At 47.8% G+C, this 13,449-nt stretch overlaps 1 protein-coding gene across 19 annotated transcripts in view; it reads left to right on the top strand.

Annotated features, from left to right (window-relative positions):
• LOC113990269 overlaps positions 1-13,449 on the top strand; it is a 63,276-nt gene that overhangs the window by 17,776 nt on the left and 32,051 nt on the right. For 12 of the 19 annotated variants that reach the window (XM_039382730.1, XM_039382740.1, XM_039382738.1 and 9 more), the window contains 19 exons: positions 81-206; positions 402-524; positions 1,140-1,331; positions 1,790-2,024; positions 2,271-2,334; positions 2,737-2,785; positions 3,590-3,705; positions 4,526-4,643; positions 5,378-5,477; positions 5,805-5,977; positions 6,891-7,013; positions 7,799-7,993; positions 8,459-8,663; positions 9,722-9,785; positions 10,189-10,237; positions 11,031-11,146; positions 11,960-12,077; positions 12,458-12,557; positions 12,884-13,056. In XM_039382730.1, coding sequence (XP_039238664.1) covers positions 81-206; positions 402-524; positions 1,140-1,331; positions 1,790-2,024; positions 2,271-2,334; positions 2,737-2,785; positions 3,590-3,705; positions 4,526-4,643; positions 5,378-5,477; positions 5,805-5,977; positions 6,891-7,013; positions 7,799-7,993; positions 8,459-8,663; positions 9,722-9,785; positions 10,189-10,237; positions 11,031-11,146; positions 11,960-12,077; positions 12,458-12,557; positions 12,884-13,056 — 2,439 coding nt within the window. The remainder of the gene's footprint in view (positions 1-80; positions 207-401; positions 525-1,139; positions 1,332-1,789; positions 2,025-2,270; positions 2,335-2,736; positions 2,786-3,589; positions 3,706-4,525; positions 4,644-5,377; positions 5,478-5,804; positions 5,978-6,890; positions 7,014-7,798; positions 7,994-8,458; positions 8,664-9,721; positions 9,786-10,188; positions 10,238-11,030; positions 11,147-11,959; positions 12,078-12,457; positions 12,558-12,883; positions 13,057-13,449) is intronic. The other 7 variants (XM_039382734.1, XM_039382735.1, XM_039382746.1 and 4 more) reach the window with 7 other exon arrangements.

Genomic DNA, 13,449 nt, shown 5'->3' with positions numbered 1-13,449 from the left:
CATTTTGTTATTATGTGTAACTATCCAACTTTGCAAAGGACAGAATGGTGACTGTCCCTGACTCTACTGACTGTCCCCAGGACACAACAGTGGCAACACAACCTCTGCTGGCTCCCTCTGACTCTGGACAGGAAAATGAAGAGGAAGAAGTGGAGAAGGAACCTGTGGCTGTTGGAGAAGTAATGCCTGAAGGAATGGAAGCTTTGGTACGCACTGCCTTTGGTGTCATTCAGCGCTGCAAGTTCCTATTGTTTTAACAATATTTGTTTTGTCCTAATGTTGATCAGGGCTCCTGGAGAAGCCCCAGGTCAACTCTCAGAAAGCAAGGACTGGCCTGTGCTGGAGCTCTTTCCCTCGGGGAGGGATGGTTAATGGCTGTCTTGTGTTTCCTTTGTCCCAAGCCTAAGGACGTGCCACCCCAGCTGGAGACTCCCAGAAATCCCCCTCCTGTGTTCCGTTCCTTCCTGCAGTCCTGCCTGAACTGGAATGTGAGGCCCCGATGGCCTACCAGGCAGCTGCTGAAGGTAAAGTGGCTGCAGGTGAAACAGCTGTCCAGGGATGGGCTTTGTCATCAGCTAAACTCAGAGGCATCAGGAGGCCTCCTCACCTCCTACTCTCCAGTCTTGTTGCTTTTCAAATGACAACTAAGTAGCATCCTAGACTAGTTTGGCTTGGAAGGGTCCTTTAAGTGGCATCTAGTCCAACCCTCCTGCAACAAGCAGGGACATCTTCAACTAGACCGGGTTGCTCAGAGCCCTGTCCCACCTGACCAGGGATGGGGTATCCACTTCCTGTGCCAGTGTTTCAGCACCCTCATTCTAAACAATGACTTCCTTAAATGTAACCAGAATCTATCCTCTTCCACTTGAAAATCATGACCCTTTGTCCCATTGCAACCACGCCCTTTGAAAACATGTGTCCCCTTGAAGGACTGAAAGGCCACAATAAGCTCTCCATGGCACCTTCTCTTCTCCAGTGCCATCCCTCTTGGCCTTTCCTCAGAGGAAAGATGGAGGTCTAGATAGATACGTCCTCCTGATGTGTATTGCTGGTAACCAGAGGAATCCCACTGGAGCCTGTGAGAAACTGCATTTGGAAAGTAATGGCTCCTTTTGTTCTTCTTTGGTTTTTCGGTGCAGCATCGGTTTTTAAAAAAATCCAAGATTCTTGCCAAGATGGCTCCTCTGATTGATGCAGTCAGGAGACCCAGAACAGCGGCACCAGAACCTCTGCTGGCTCCCTCTGTTTCTGGACAAGAGGGGAAAGAAGAGCAAGTGGACAATGAACCCGTGGCTGTTGTTGGAGCCACAGAGCCTGAAGAAATTAAATCAGTAAGTGCCAGAGTATATTAGCACTGCCTTGGTGTAATTTAGAACTTGTGTTCAGAGTGAGCTTGCTTTTCATGGCTGAAGATTGTAAGGGCTCTAGCCTTGCCATGACATCGTGCTTCAGCCCAGCCACTGACACCTGGAAAAGAGGTTTTGAACTTCCAAGTTGAGTCAGAGTGTCACTTGCAGGACACACAGCAATAACTGTGCCCTAGAGGGTAGTTGCCCGTCTGAATAGCCTTGTTCAGAAAATGCATGAAAATTGAAGAGGAAACTGCCCATGAACTCGTGTAAATCCAGTCTTTTCTTCTCATCCATTCACTTGGTGAAGTGGGCAGCAAGAGACAGTTTAAGAGCCCAACTTGTGGCCAAAAGCTTCTTCCCAAAGGTTTGCATTTGAACTATGATCTCAGGACATCTCTGCAAGCCACCTTTCTGACAGAAACTAATTCTTGCCACAGATCCTCAAGAGTTCTGCAATGGCAGGTGTTGCTGCAGAACCACAGCCTGAAGAAGTGTCCTTGCCCGACACTGAAATGCCAAGCACAAGCACTGGCAAAAGAGGCACTGGGAAAAAATGCACACAGAAAACAAGGACTGGGAAGAAAAGCTCTGGGGAAACCAGCACAGGGAGAAAAAGCTCAGACCAGCCACAACTGATATCCTCACTAACAAGTATTTACCTCGCCGATCTCAGTACGTATCATGTATTTCACTTCTGGCAGAGCAGTCCATGGTATGCATGTCAACTTTAGCTGTACTAAAGGAACAGAGTGTTTGTCGAGCCACCTGTGCTTCAGAGCTGCCTCTGTTGCTCTTGTGATTGTTGTTACCAGCTGATTACAAAGGGCTCACAGCCCCGCACAGTGGGGCTGCCTTTCGGATCTGCTGGAAGGTGGTATCTCTGTTTCACACGAGCATCTTTCATGTGGTTTCTTTCAGAGGGCATTGTGAGTGAGGAGAACCCTGCGAAGAAATACACTGTACAGCAGCAAATTGGCCAAGGGTAAGTCCAATCTCAGCTACTTCCACAAAACCATGGGCCAGGGATTTTGCTGGTGTCCTATCAAGCATGCAGTCGGGCAAGCTGCAAACATGGGCAGACACTGGGCTTACATCCTCCTGTCTGTCAGTCCTGATCAGTATTTAATAACTGTGGTCAGAAGGCATTGTCAAAGACAACTCAATGCTGGCAGTCTCTTGCCTGTAACAAGGAGCAGGACATGGAGTATGTCCTATGTTTTCTCCTGGCCACCCTGCATGGCAGAGGGCTGCTGGGCTGCTGGGCTGCTGGCTGAAGCCGAGTGTTTTATAAACACTCTGGGCAGCAGAGCTCTGCTCTCTGGGCTGGCTTTCTCACCCAGGGCCTAAACGACTTCTCCTTCCTTGGCTGCTGCTCTGTTTCTAGGACTTTTGGAACAGTTTTCCGAGGAGTTGACATTGCCACAGGAGGACAGGTAAGGGCCAGCACCCCCGGCAGATTGTGCAGCTCTCGAGTGCTTTCCCCTCTGCTGGGAGCTGTGGCCGCAGATCTGGGTGGCCACGAGATCTTTGCTGCAGAGACTCTTCCTCTGAGGGCAGACAAGTGTCAGCCTGCAACACACGGTTTGGACAGACCTTGTCCTTATTAAGTCCCCAAAAGAACACAAGGAGGGCAGGGGTATCTTTCAGAGAAGGACTCCTTTGCTCAGACTTATTTACTGACTATGCTAATGCATCAGCTACTTGGTGGCTCCTTACCCAGCTGCAGTGCTGCACTTGGGAAGTGCACTTACACAGGAGTCTGCAAGGGATCTAAAGGCCCTGAGCGCTGCTCATAACCCCGGCCACATCCATAAAACACCCTAGAATGGGTTATTCCTTTTCAAACCCAGAAAAGAACTGCAAATAGGAACTGGGTTAAAAACGTTCTTTAGAGTTGCAAAATCCAACTTCAAGATGTTAGAAAGTGCCGGGACTGTATTTTTTTGTGTAACCCTCATGACCTTTTAGGATGGGATTTCCTCCATTATGGATTGATTGTTTGCAGACCATTTGTCCAGAGTTTACAAGGCAAAATGTCTATAGCCATGTGTCCTGTAACTGGCACACAAGGGCGAGTGGAGGAATCGTCTCTTGTCCTGTCAGTTAAGAAGCTCTGGTGTCTAATCCCAGGCAGTTTGGCCCACCCTGGCTCCATCATTCCAAAAACACCTGCTCCATGTGCGTTGTGGTCCCGTGCAACAGACTTCTCAAGTCTGTGGCTTTCAATCTCCTTTCAGGTGGCCATCAAGAAGATTTTTCTTGGAGACCAAAAGCATCAAAGCGAAAAAGTTGTAAATGAAGTTACGGTCCTGAAGAGAATGAGGCACCCCAATATCATTCATTATATAGACAGGTGAGTGGTTCTGGGATTATCACATCGAGGTTCATTGACACACTGCAAGCCAAAGGCTAAAAAGCCACTTTGGTCACTGGAAGAACATGGAGCTCTTCATTATTTCTCAACTCTTCCAACTGAAGTGAATGAGAGGAGCTTGCCTTGTGTCTGCCTTGGCCTTTTCTGGTATAGGTAGTTTGAAGCGTGTCTTCCAAAACCTGCATCTTGCATGTCTTCCTAAAGCTACAGCCCTTCAGTTCACTACCTCCCTGTTCTTTTGGGGTCTGGTTTTTTTCAAACTGACCATCTTTTCTGTGCCTTAATGATACGTGCTGATAAACCCTCCTAGAAATTATTGCCCTTGGGGTTTTCCCACTATTTTCTGTTGCTGTGGATGCCAGGAAGACTAGGCTCTTGTTTGCACAACCACACAATGTGCCAGGTTTTAAATGGTTTTCCCTGTTTCTGAATGCACTTTATGCAATGCTTTCCAAGGGCTTGACCAACATCTGCCCTCAGTGGTGCACACCCTCCTCCCGTGGAGAAGTCTGTGTTGCCTGCTTCCTGCAGTTCAGGCTGGAAGGGATGAGTTAAGATGATGAAGCAGCTGATGGCACTGTCCTGGTTCCACATTTCTCTCTGCTGTCACTAAACTGCATTTTTGCCTTGCTTGCCATCTAGGACATCTCCTTTTTCACAGATGAGCCTTTCTCATTTAGCCTGCTCAGATTCTCTCTTCATTTACAAGTGACCTGGCAAGAAAACTCAACTGCAGTCTTTCCCATAAGGTCATTTAGCTGGACCCATTCATCTCCATGCTGTGGGTTTCTTCTTTCAGCTACCTTTTCAATGAAGAACTCTGGCTGGTGATGGAATATGTGGAGGGATGCACCTTAGCTGCTGTGGTTTCCAAACAAGCTCTTGAGGAAGAGATGATAGCCTCTATCAGTCGGGAGGTAAGGGATGCTGCTCTTGCTTCTGACAGCTTGGACAGGATGGTTCTTTGCAAAAGGTGGTAAGAACAGGAGTGATTTCCTGTTCAGAGCTTTGTTTCTGCGTTGCTGTTATGATGTGGAGAAGAAAAGAGCATCCAAGTGAACGGCCTGCCAGTCTCACTGCATTTCTTGTACTCTGTTATTATACTCATATAATGTTGCTGTACTTTCCTTTCTAGTTTAATTTCATTTTTTTAATTTAATATTCTCACTTTGCATCTTGAAACTGGAGCATGTCTGCACTGCAGTCTTTGCCTGTAAAAGCAGACATGCTGCTGGCAGAATTTTGACCTAACTGCAGAGATAAGTAGAGAGTCATTTCTCACATTCCCCATCTTAAAAGGATATTCTTGCACCCAAAAAGCTGTTTACTTCTGAAAAGTGACTAACGTGCCACTTCCGAGTCTGCTGTTTAAGGCCAGCAATAAAACCTTTCTCGTGCAGACTTCACCCCTGAAGTGTTCCAGTTCTTAGTGAAGGGAGGGATGTTTTCTCTTTTTGGCAAACCATCATGTGTCGCCTGGATGGAGAGAGCACAGCCACTGCAGTCAAGACTGCCTGGGTTTGGAGGGGACAGTGTGGAACAACAATTGATGTTTCACCTGGAAATTTGATCTTTTAGAGCCATTTCCGTTTTTGTGCAATAAAATCAACCTAATTAATTTTTCCTCTTGTGTTTCTGTGTTTAATCTCAGTGCCTGAAAGGACTGGACTTCCTTCATTCAAATCGAGTGATCCACAGAGACATCAAAAGTGACAATATTCTTCTCGGAATGGATGGATCTGTGAAATTGAGTAGGTGTTCTTGGTCAGGCACAGCGTTCCTGGGAGGCAGGGTCTGGGGTTGCCTTTGAGTGCCTGCCAGTTCCCCAAAAGTGGTGCTGGTGGGAGCACCCAGCCCACTGCTGTAAGCTGAGAGCAGAGTTGCAATGTGCAGAGAGCTCTAGAGAGGATGAGGCTGTCAAGAGTGCCTTTGGTTTGGGTATGTCCCTTCCAGAGGAAACAGAGCACAGCCACTCTTCCAGCTAGATTCAACACTGTGCTCTCAGACCGAGAGTGGGGAATCCTTGTGCTTGCTTTCATAATTCAAACTGGTTTCAACACTGTTTCTTTTGTTTGCAGTTGGTTTTGGCTCCTGTGTTTGGCTCCTCCGTGGGCAGAGGAAACAGACATCAGTTCACGGGACTCGTTTCTATATGGCACCAGAAATGTTTAGAGGAGACAGATATGATGCCAAAGTGGACATCTGGGCCCTTGGGATCACAGCACTAGAAATGGTGGATGGTTCTCCAGAGGTAAGGTGCAAATACTGTCAGAGAGCCCTGCCTTTCTCCCCTGAGCCATATCTTTCTCCCACTCACATCAGCTTGAACTAGTCCCACCAAGGCCCACGTCTAAAAGTGTCCTGGAGCACATCTGCTCACAGGAGAAGCGACATGTGCCAGTGCAGAAATGGGCCGTTTGGGCCTCCAACAATGCTTGAATTCCTCCTGTGCTCTTTGAACTCCCTTGGAGCTGGATCTCCCAATGGCAGGAATTTTTCAGCAGCAGGATTCTCCCCTTGGAGAATTACTGTGAAAAGCATTTCAAGGGGATCTGCAGGCCAGAAGTCTTTTCAAACTTGGACCAGTGCCCACTGCTTACCTGAGCCTTTCAGGGCAGGTCACTGCTTCTAGTACTGCCCCAAGTATGTATTAGCCAGTACATTTCTAAAAGTAGGTTCTAGCACAGCTCCTTGGAGTAAGCCAATGTATTTTCAGGTTTGCAGTTGTAGATGCTAATTCCCTAAAATGAAATGACCCGTTCTTACACCAAAGGAGTGTGCAATAGGCCAGGAAGGCATACCGGGATAAAACCCCACGACTAACAGCTGAAACCAAGTTAAATGCTGCACAGTTAATTCCTGAGGAAGGCAACAATTACGGAAAATGTCAGTCTTCCAGTCTTTCTGAAAAAGGTCCCTGACTTTTCTTGGAAGACTTCTTTTGGATTGCATTTGCCTTGCAGAAGGCAGCAAAAAGAGATGAAGGCAATTAGCAGGACTGGTCTGGATGCTGAAAATTCTCTGCTTCCTTAAGCTCAAATGTTGATCAGGGCTCCTGGAGAAGCCCCAGGTCAAGTCTCAGAAAGCAAGGACTGGCCTTTGCTGGAGCTCTTCCCCTCGGGGAGGGATGGTTAATGGCTGCCTTGTGTTTCCTTTGTCCCAAGGCTCAGAACAAGCTACCTGAGCTGGTGAGTCCCAGAGAACTGTCGCCTGAGTTCCATTCCTTCCTGCATACTTGCCTGAACCGGAAGGTGAAGCGTCGATGGACAGCCAGGAAGCTGCTGAAGGTAAAGTGGCTGCAGGTGAAACAGCTGTCCCTCCTGCCCCACTCTTTGAGGTTTCTGCCACCCAAGGAGGGACAGCTGAGCGGGCCTTGTCCCAGCCCCATTTGCTGCCTGGCACATTCCAGCAGGCCAGAAGCGCTCCAGGGTTCTGGCAGGTTTTGTGGCAGAGAGAGGGAGCTGCACAAGGTGCCACTGGGCTGTCCCTGCTGGGAAGGAAGGGGGCAGCCAGCACAGGGAGGGGCAGGGGTGGAATGCAGACACTGCTCTCCCTGCAAGCCAGAGCTGAGTCCATCAGCGCTCTGCCCCTTGTGTCCCTGCTCTTGTCTGGGTGCTGAGAACCTCCACCTCAGTGCTCTTCAGAACAACACACAGGCCTGCATCCTCCTGGGGTTGACCTTGCTTAGAGGTAGGGGAATTTCCCGAGGAGGGGTTTATGCTCCTCATCAGTTTTCACACCTAAAATAGCCCAGGTCTTTAGAGAAGAGGAACCTAAGGGAGTCCTTTGAGTTTTCTGAAATGGAAAAAGGCCTGAGACAGCAAGTGGCATTCCCGAGCACTGGCAAGGCAAACCTCCTTGCTGCAGACACCTTGAGAAATTGATTAAGGGCCTTTTGGGCCATGTTTGCCTGTGATAGCAAGGGCCTGGACATGAAGTTGGAGGTGTAGATGGTGCCCTCAGTCCTCCTGATGTGTACTGCTGGTAACCAGAGGAATCCCGCTGGAGCCTGTGGGAAACTGCATTTGGAAAGTAATGACTCCTTTCTTTCTTTGTTTTTTCCTTTGGGCAGCATCCATTTTTAGAAAAATCCGGTAGTCTCACCAACATGAGTCCTCTGCTCGATGCAGCCAGGAAATCCCGTGCAGAGAGGTTCACAACACCATCACCAGAACCTCTACTGGTTCCGTCTCTTACTGGAGAAGAGAGTAAAGAAGAGCAAGTAGAGAAGGAAAATGTCAAAGCAAAGCCTGAAGGAATGAAATCAGTAAGTGCCAGCTTTGGTTAGCACTGCCTTTGGTGTCATTCAGAGCTGCAAGTTCCTGAGCAGCCAGTGCTTGCCATGCATGGCTGAAGAGTGTGAGGGCTGTTGCCCTGCCATGACATGGTGCTTCAGCCCAGCCACTGACACCTGGAAAAGGGGTTTTGAACTTCCAAGTTGAGTCAGAGTGTCCCTTGCAAGACACATAGGAATAACTGTGCCCTAGAGGGTAGTTGCCCCTCTGAATGGCCTAGTTGAGAAAATGCATGAAAACTGAAGAGGAAACTGCCCATGAACTCATGTAAATCCAGTCTTTTCTTCTCGTCCATTCACTTTGTGAAGTGGGCAGCAAAAGACAGTTTAAGAGCCAACTGGTGGCCAAAAGCATCTTCCCAAGGGTTTGCATTTGAACTATGATCTCGGGGCACCTCTGCAAGCCACCTTTCTGACATAAACTAATTCTTGCCACAGATCCTCAAGAGCTCTGCAATGGCAGCTGTTGCTGCAGCACCACAGCCTGAAGAAGTCACCTTTGCCAACACTGAAATGCCAAGCACAAGCACCGGGAAAGGCGACACTCGGAAGAAAAGCATTCCAAAGAAAAGGATTCCAAAGGAAATCACGCACCGGCTGCCAACGCTGTCCCCACTAACACGACTTCTCCTTGCTGAACTCAGTACGTATCATGTATTTCCTGTCTGGTACAGCAGTCCATGGTATGCATGTCAGCTTTAGTTCTACTAAAGGAAGAGAGGAAGCAACAGAGCACTGTGGCTGTTCCTTCTGCCTCGGAGGGCAGCTGGGGCTAGATTCAGTTTTCCTGAGCTTCCATCTACGCTCCAGGCAAAGGCAGAGATGGTTTCTGGTTGAGCAGAAGGCTTTGACCTAGTGAATGACCTAGTGAACTCCTGTGTGCAGAGGGCCAAACCCAAGAGAATATTAGGGTTCCTAAATTCTCTTTAGACTCCTGACTCCTCACAAGTCATTGGAGTACAGAGACTTTGCCGAAATCTCTAAGGTTGAAGACAAGCAGTGTGGTTCTTCAAATGGCACAGGCAAGGTCCTCTTCAGAACTCAGCCTGCTGATCCGTGATGAGGCTCCTTGTTTATAAAGCCCCATCCTCAGGGATTAGAACTTGAGATGCTGCTCTTGAACACCATAAAGGCTTTTTTTGGCAAACAGCTGAAAGGTTGGGCAGATTCCATCCTCTCCTGTAAACACCTGATAATATTCTTTCTGTTCTGAAAATGGCACTTGTTCATAACAGTAGATTCCAAAACTCAATTTAATTGCCAAAATTTAGTTTTTAATGCATTTAATTTAGTGCATTTAATCGTCAAAAACATTAAACTTTTGGCTGAATCACACGGAGTGTTTCTCTCCAAGAAAATAAGGGCTCTGTTGCTCCAGCTCTCCTTAAAGTTTGTAGACAACAAACTCTTGCATTGGTGCCTGTTCTTTTCTGACTTCTGTCTCCTCTGAGCATTCCTCCATGTGCTTGGTTTCCTGTCAAGGTAAAGCCTCAAAAGACTGTGGAAAATCAGTCTTTGTACAGCCACCTGTGCTTCAGAGCTGCCTCTGCTGTTGTGGTTATTGTTGTTGTTGTTGTTGTTGTTGTTGTTACCAGCTGACTACAAAGGGCTCACAGCCCCGCACAGTGGGGCTGCCTTTCGGATCTGCTGCAAGGTGGTATCTCTGTTTCACATGAGCGTCTTTCATGTTGTTTCTTTCAGAGGGCATTGTGAGTGAGGGGAACCCTACGAAGAAATACACTTTAAAGCAGCAAATTGGCCAAGGGTAAGTCCAATCTCAGCTACTTCCACAAAACCATGGGCCAGGGATTTTGCTGGTGTCATATCAAGCATGCAGTCGGGCAAGCTGCAAACATGGGCAGACACTGGGCTTACATCCTCCTGTCTGTCAGTCCTGATCAGTATTTAATAACTGTGGTCAGAAGGCATTGTCAAAGACAACTCGATGCTGGCAGTCTCTTGCCTGTAACAAGGAGCAGGACATGGAGTATGTCCTATGTTTTCTCCTGGCCACTCTGCATGGCAGAGGGCTGCTGGGCTGCTGGGCTGCTGGGCTGAAGCCGAGTGTTTTATAAACACTCTGGGCAGCAGAGCTCTGCTCTCTGGGCTGGCTTTCTCACCCAGGGCCTAAACACCTTCTCCCTTCTTGGCTGCTGTTCTGTTTCTAGGGCTTTCGGAGCTGTTTTCCGAGGAGTTGACATTGCCACAGGAGGACAGGTAAGGGCCAGCACCCCCGGCAGATTGTGCAGCTCTCGAGTGCTTTCCCCTCCGCTGGGAGCTGTGGCCACAGCTCTGGGTGGCCACGAGATCTTTGCTGCAGAGACTCTTCCTCTGAAGGCAGACAAGTGTCAGCCTGCAACACACGGTTTGGACAGACCTTGTCCTTACTAAGTCCCCAAAAGAACACAAGGAGGGCAGGGGTATCTTTCAGAGAAGGACACCTTTGCTCAGACTTATTTACTGACTATGCTAATGCATCAGCTACTTGGTGGCTCCTTACCCAGCTGCAGTGCTGCACTTGGGAAGTGCACTTACACAGGAGTCTGCAAGGGATCTAAAGGCCCTGAGCGCTGCTCATAACCCCGGCCACATCCATAAAACACCCTAGAATGGGTTATTCCTTTTCAAACCCAGAAAAGAACTGCAAATAGGAACTGGGTTAAAAACGTTCTTTAGAGTAGCAAAATCCAACTTCAACATGTTAGAAAGTGCCGGGATTGTATTTTTTTGTGTAACTCTCATGACCTTTTAGGATGGGATTTCCTCCATTATGGATTGATTGTTTGTCCAGAGTTTACAAGGCAAAATGTCTATAGCCATGTGTCCTGTAACTGGCACACAAGGGCGAGTGGAGGAATCGTCTCTTGTCCTGTCAGTTAAGAAGCTCTGGTGTCTAATCCCAGGCAGTTTGGCCCACCCTGGCTCCATCATTCCAAAAACACCTGCTCCATGTGCGTTGTGGTCCCGTGCAACAGACTTCTCAAGTCTGTGGCTTTCAATCTCCTTTTAGGTGGCCATCAAGAAGATTTTTCTTCGCGACAGAAAGAACAAAAGGGAGCTTGTTTTAAATGAGGTTTCACTCTTGAGTAGCATGAGGCACCCCAATATCATTCGTTATATAGACAGGTGAGTGGTTCTGGGATTATCACATCATTGACACACTGCAAGCCAAAGGCTAAAAAGCCACTTTGGTCACTGGAAGAACATGGAGCTCTTCATTATTTCTCAACTCTTCCAACTGAAGTGGATGAGAGGAGCTTGCCTTGTGTCTGCCTTGGTCTTTTCTGGTATAGGTAGTTTGAAGCGTGTCTTCCAAAACCTGCATCTTCCATGTCTTCCTAAAGCTACAGCCCTTCAGTTCACTACCTCCCTGTTCTTTTGGGGTCTGGTTTTTTTCAAACTGACAATCTTTTCTTTGCCTTAATGATACGTGCTGATAAACCCTCCTAGAAATGATTGCCCTTGGGGTTTTCCCTCTATTTTCTGTTGCTGTGGATGCCAGGAAGACTAGGCTCTTGTTTGCACAACCACACAATGTGCCAGGTTTTAAATGGTTTTCCCTGTTTCTGAATGCACTCTATGCAATGCTTTCCAAGGGCTTGACCAACATCTGCCCTCAGTGGTGCACACTCTCCTCCCATGGAGAAGTCTGTGTTGCCTGCTTCCTGGAGTTCAGGCTGGAAGGGATGAGTTAAGATGATGAAGCAGCTGATGGCAATGTCCTGGTTCCACATTTCTCTCTGCTGTCACTAAACTGCATTTTTGCCTTGCTTGCCATCTAAGACATCTCCTTTTTCACAGATGAGCCTTTCTCATTTAGCCTGCTCAGATTCTCTCTTCATTTACAAGTGACCTGGCAAGAAAACTCAACTGCAGTCTTTCCCATAAGGTCATTTAGCTGGGCCCATTCATCTCCATGCTGTGGGTTTCTTCTTTCAGCTACCTTTTCAATGAAGAACTCTGGATAGTGATGGAATATGTGGAGGGATGCCCCTTATCTACTGTGGTTTCCAAACAAGCTCTTGAGGAAGAGATGATAGCCTCTATCAGTCGGGAGGTAAGGGATGCTGTTCTTGCTTCTGACAACCTGGACAGGATGGTTCTTTGCAAAAGGTGGTAAGAACAGGAGTGATTTCCTGTTCAGAGCTTTGTTTCTGCGTTGCTGTTATGATGTGGAGAAGAAAAGAGCATCCAAGTGAACGGCCTGCCAGTCTCACTGCATTTCTTGTACTCTGTTATTATACTCATATAATGTTGTACTTTCTTTTATAGTTTAATTTCATTTTATTTTATTTATTATTCTACACTTTGCCACTTGAAATATGTCTGCAATTGATGTGTCACTTGGAAATTTGATGTTTTAGAGCCATTTCCTTTTTTGTGCGATAAAATCAGCCTAATTAATTTTTCCCCTTGTGTTTTTGTGTTTAATCTCAGTGCCTGAAAGCCCTGGACTTCCTTCATTCAATTCTTGTGATTCACAGAGACATCAAAAGTGACAATATTCTTCTCGGAATCGATGGATCTGTGAAATTGAGTAGGTGTTCTTGGTCAGGCACAGCGTTCCTGGGAGGCAGGGTCTGGGGTTGCCTTTGAGTGCCTGCCAGTTCCCCAAAAGTGGTGCTGGTGGGAGCACCCAGCCCACTGCTGTAAGCTGAGAGCAGAGTTGCAATGTGCAGAGAGCTCTAGAGAGGATGAGGCTGTCAAGAGTGCCTTTGGTTTGGGTATGTCCCTTCCAGGGGAAACAGAGCACAGCCACTCTTCCAGCTAGATTCAACACTGTGCTCTCAGACCGAGAGTGGGGAATTCTTGTGCTTGCTTTCATAATTCAAACTGGTTTTAACACTATTTCTTTTCTTGCAGTTGATTTTGGCTTCTGTGCTTGGCTTCAGCCCTGGCAGAAGAAACGGAGGTCATTCCTGGGGACCCGTTTCTATATGGCACCAGAAATGTTGAGAAGAGACCGATATGGTGCCAAAGTGGACATCTGGGCCCTTGGGATCACGGCACTAGAAATGGTGGATGGTCCTACACAGGTAAGGTGCAAATACTGTCAGAGAGCCCTGCCTTTCTCCCCTGAGCCATATCTTTCTCCCACGGACATCAGCTTGAACTAGTGCCACCAAGGCCCACGTCTAAAAGTGTCCTGGAGCACATCTGCTCACAGGAGAAGCGACATGTGCCAGTGCAGAAATGGGCCGTTTGGGCCTCCAACAATGCTTGAATTCCTCCTGTGCTCTTTGAACTCTCTTGGAGCTGGATCTCCCAACGGCAGGAATTTTTCAGCAGCAGGATTCTCCCCTTGGAGAATTACTGTGAAAAGCATTTCAAGGGGATCTGCAGGCCAGAAGTCTTTTCAAACTTGGACCAGTGCCCACTGCTTACCTGAGCCTTTCAGGGCAGGTCACTGCTTCTAGTACTGCCACAAG

This window comes from Pipra filicauda, unplaced genomic scaffold (genome assembly GCF_003945595.2).
Source record: "Pipra filicauda isolate LSUMZ 115617 unplaced genomic scaffold, ASM394559v2 scaffold281_size1565311_pilon, whole genome shotgun sequence".
NCBI lineage: Eukaryota > Metazoa > Chordata > Aves > Passeriformes > Pipridae > Pipra > Pipra filicauda.
This window is presented reverse-complemented; position numbering and strand designations above follow the sequence as displayed.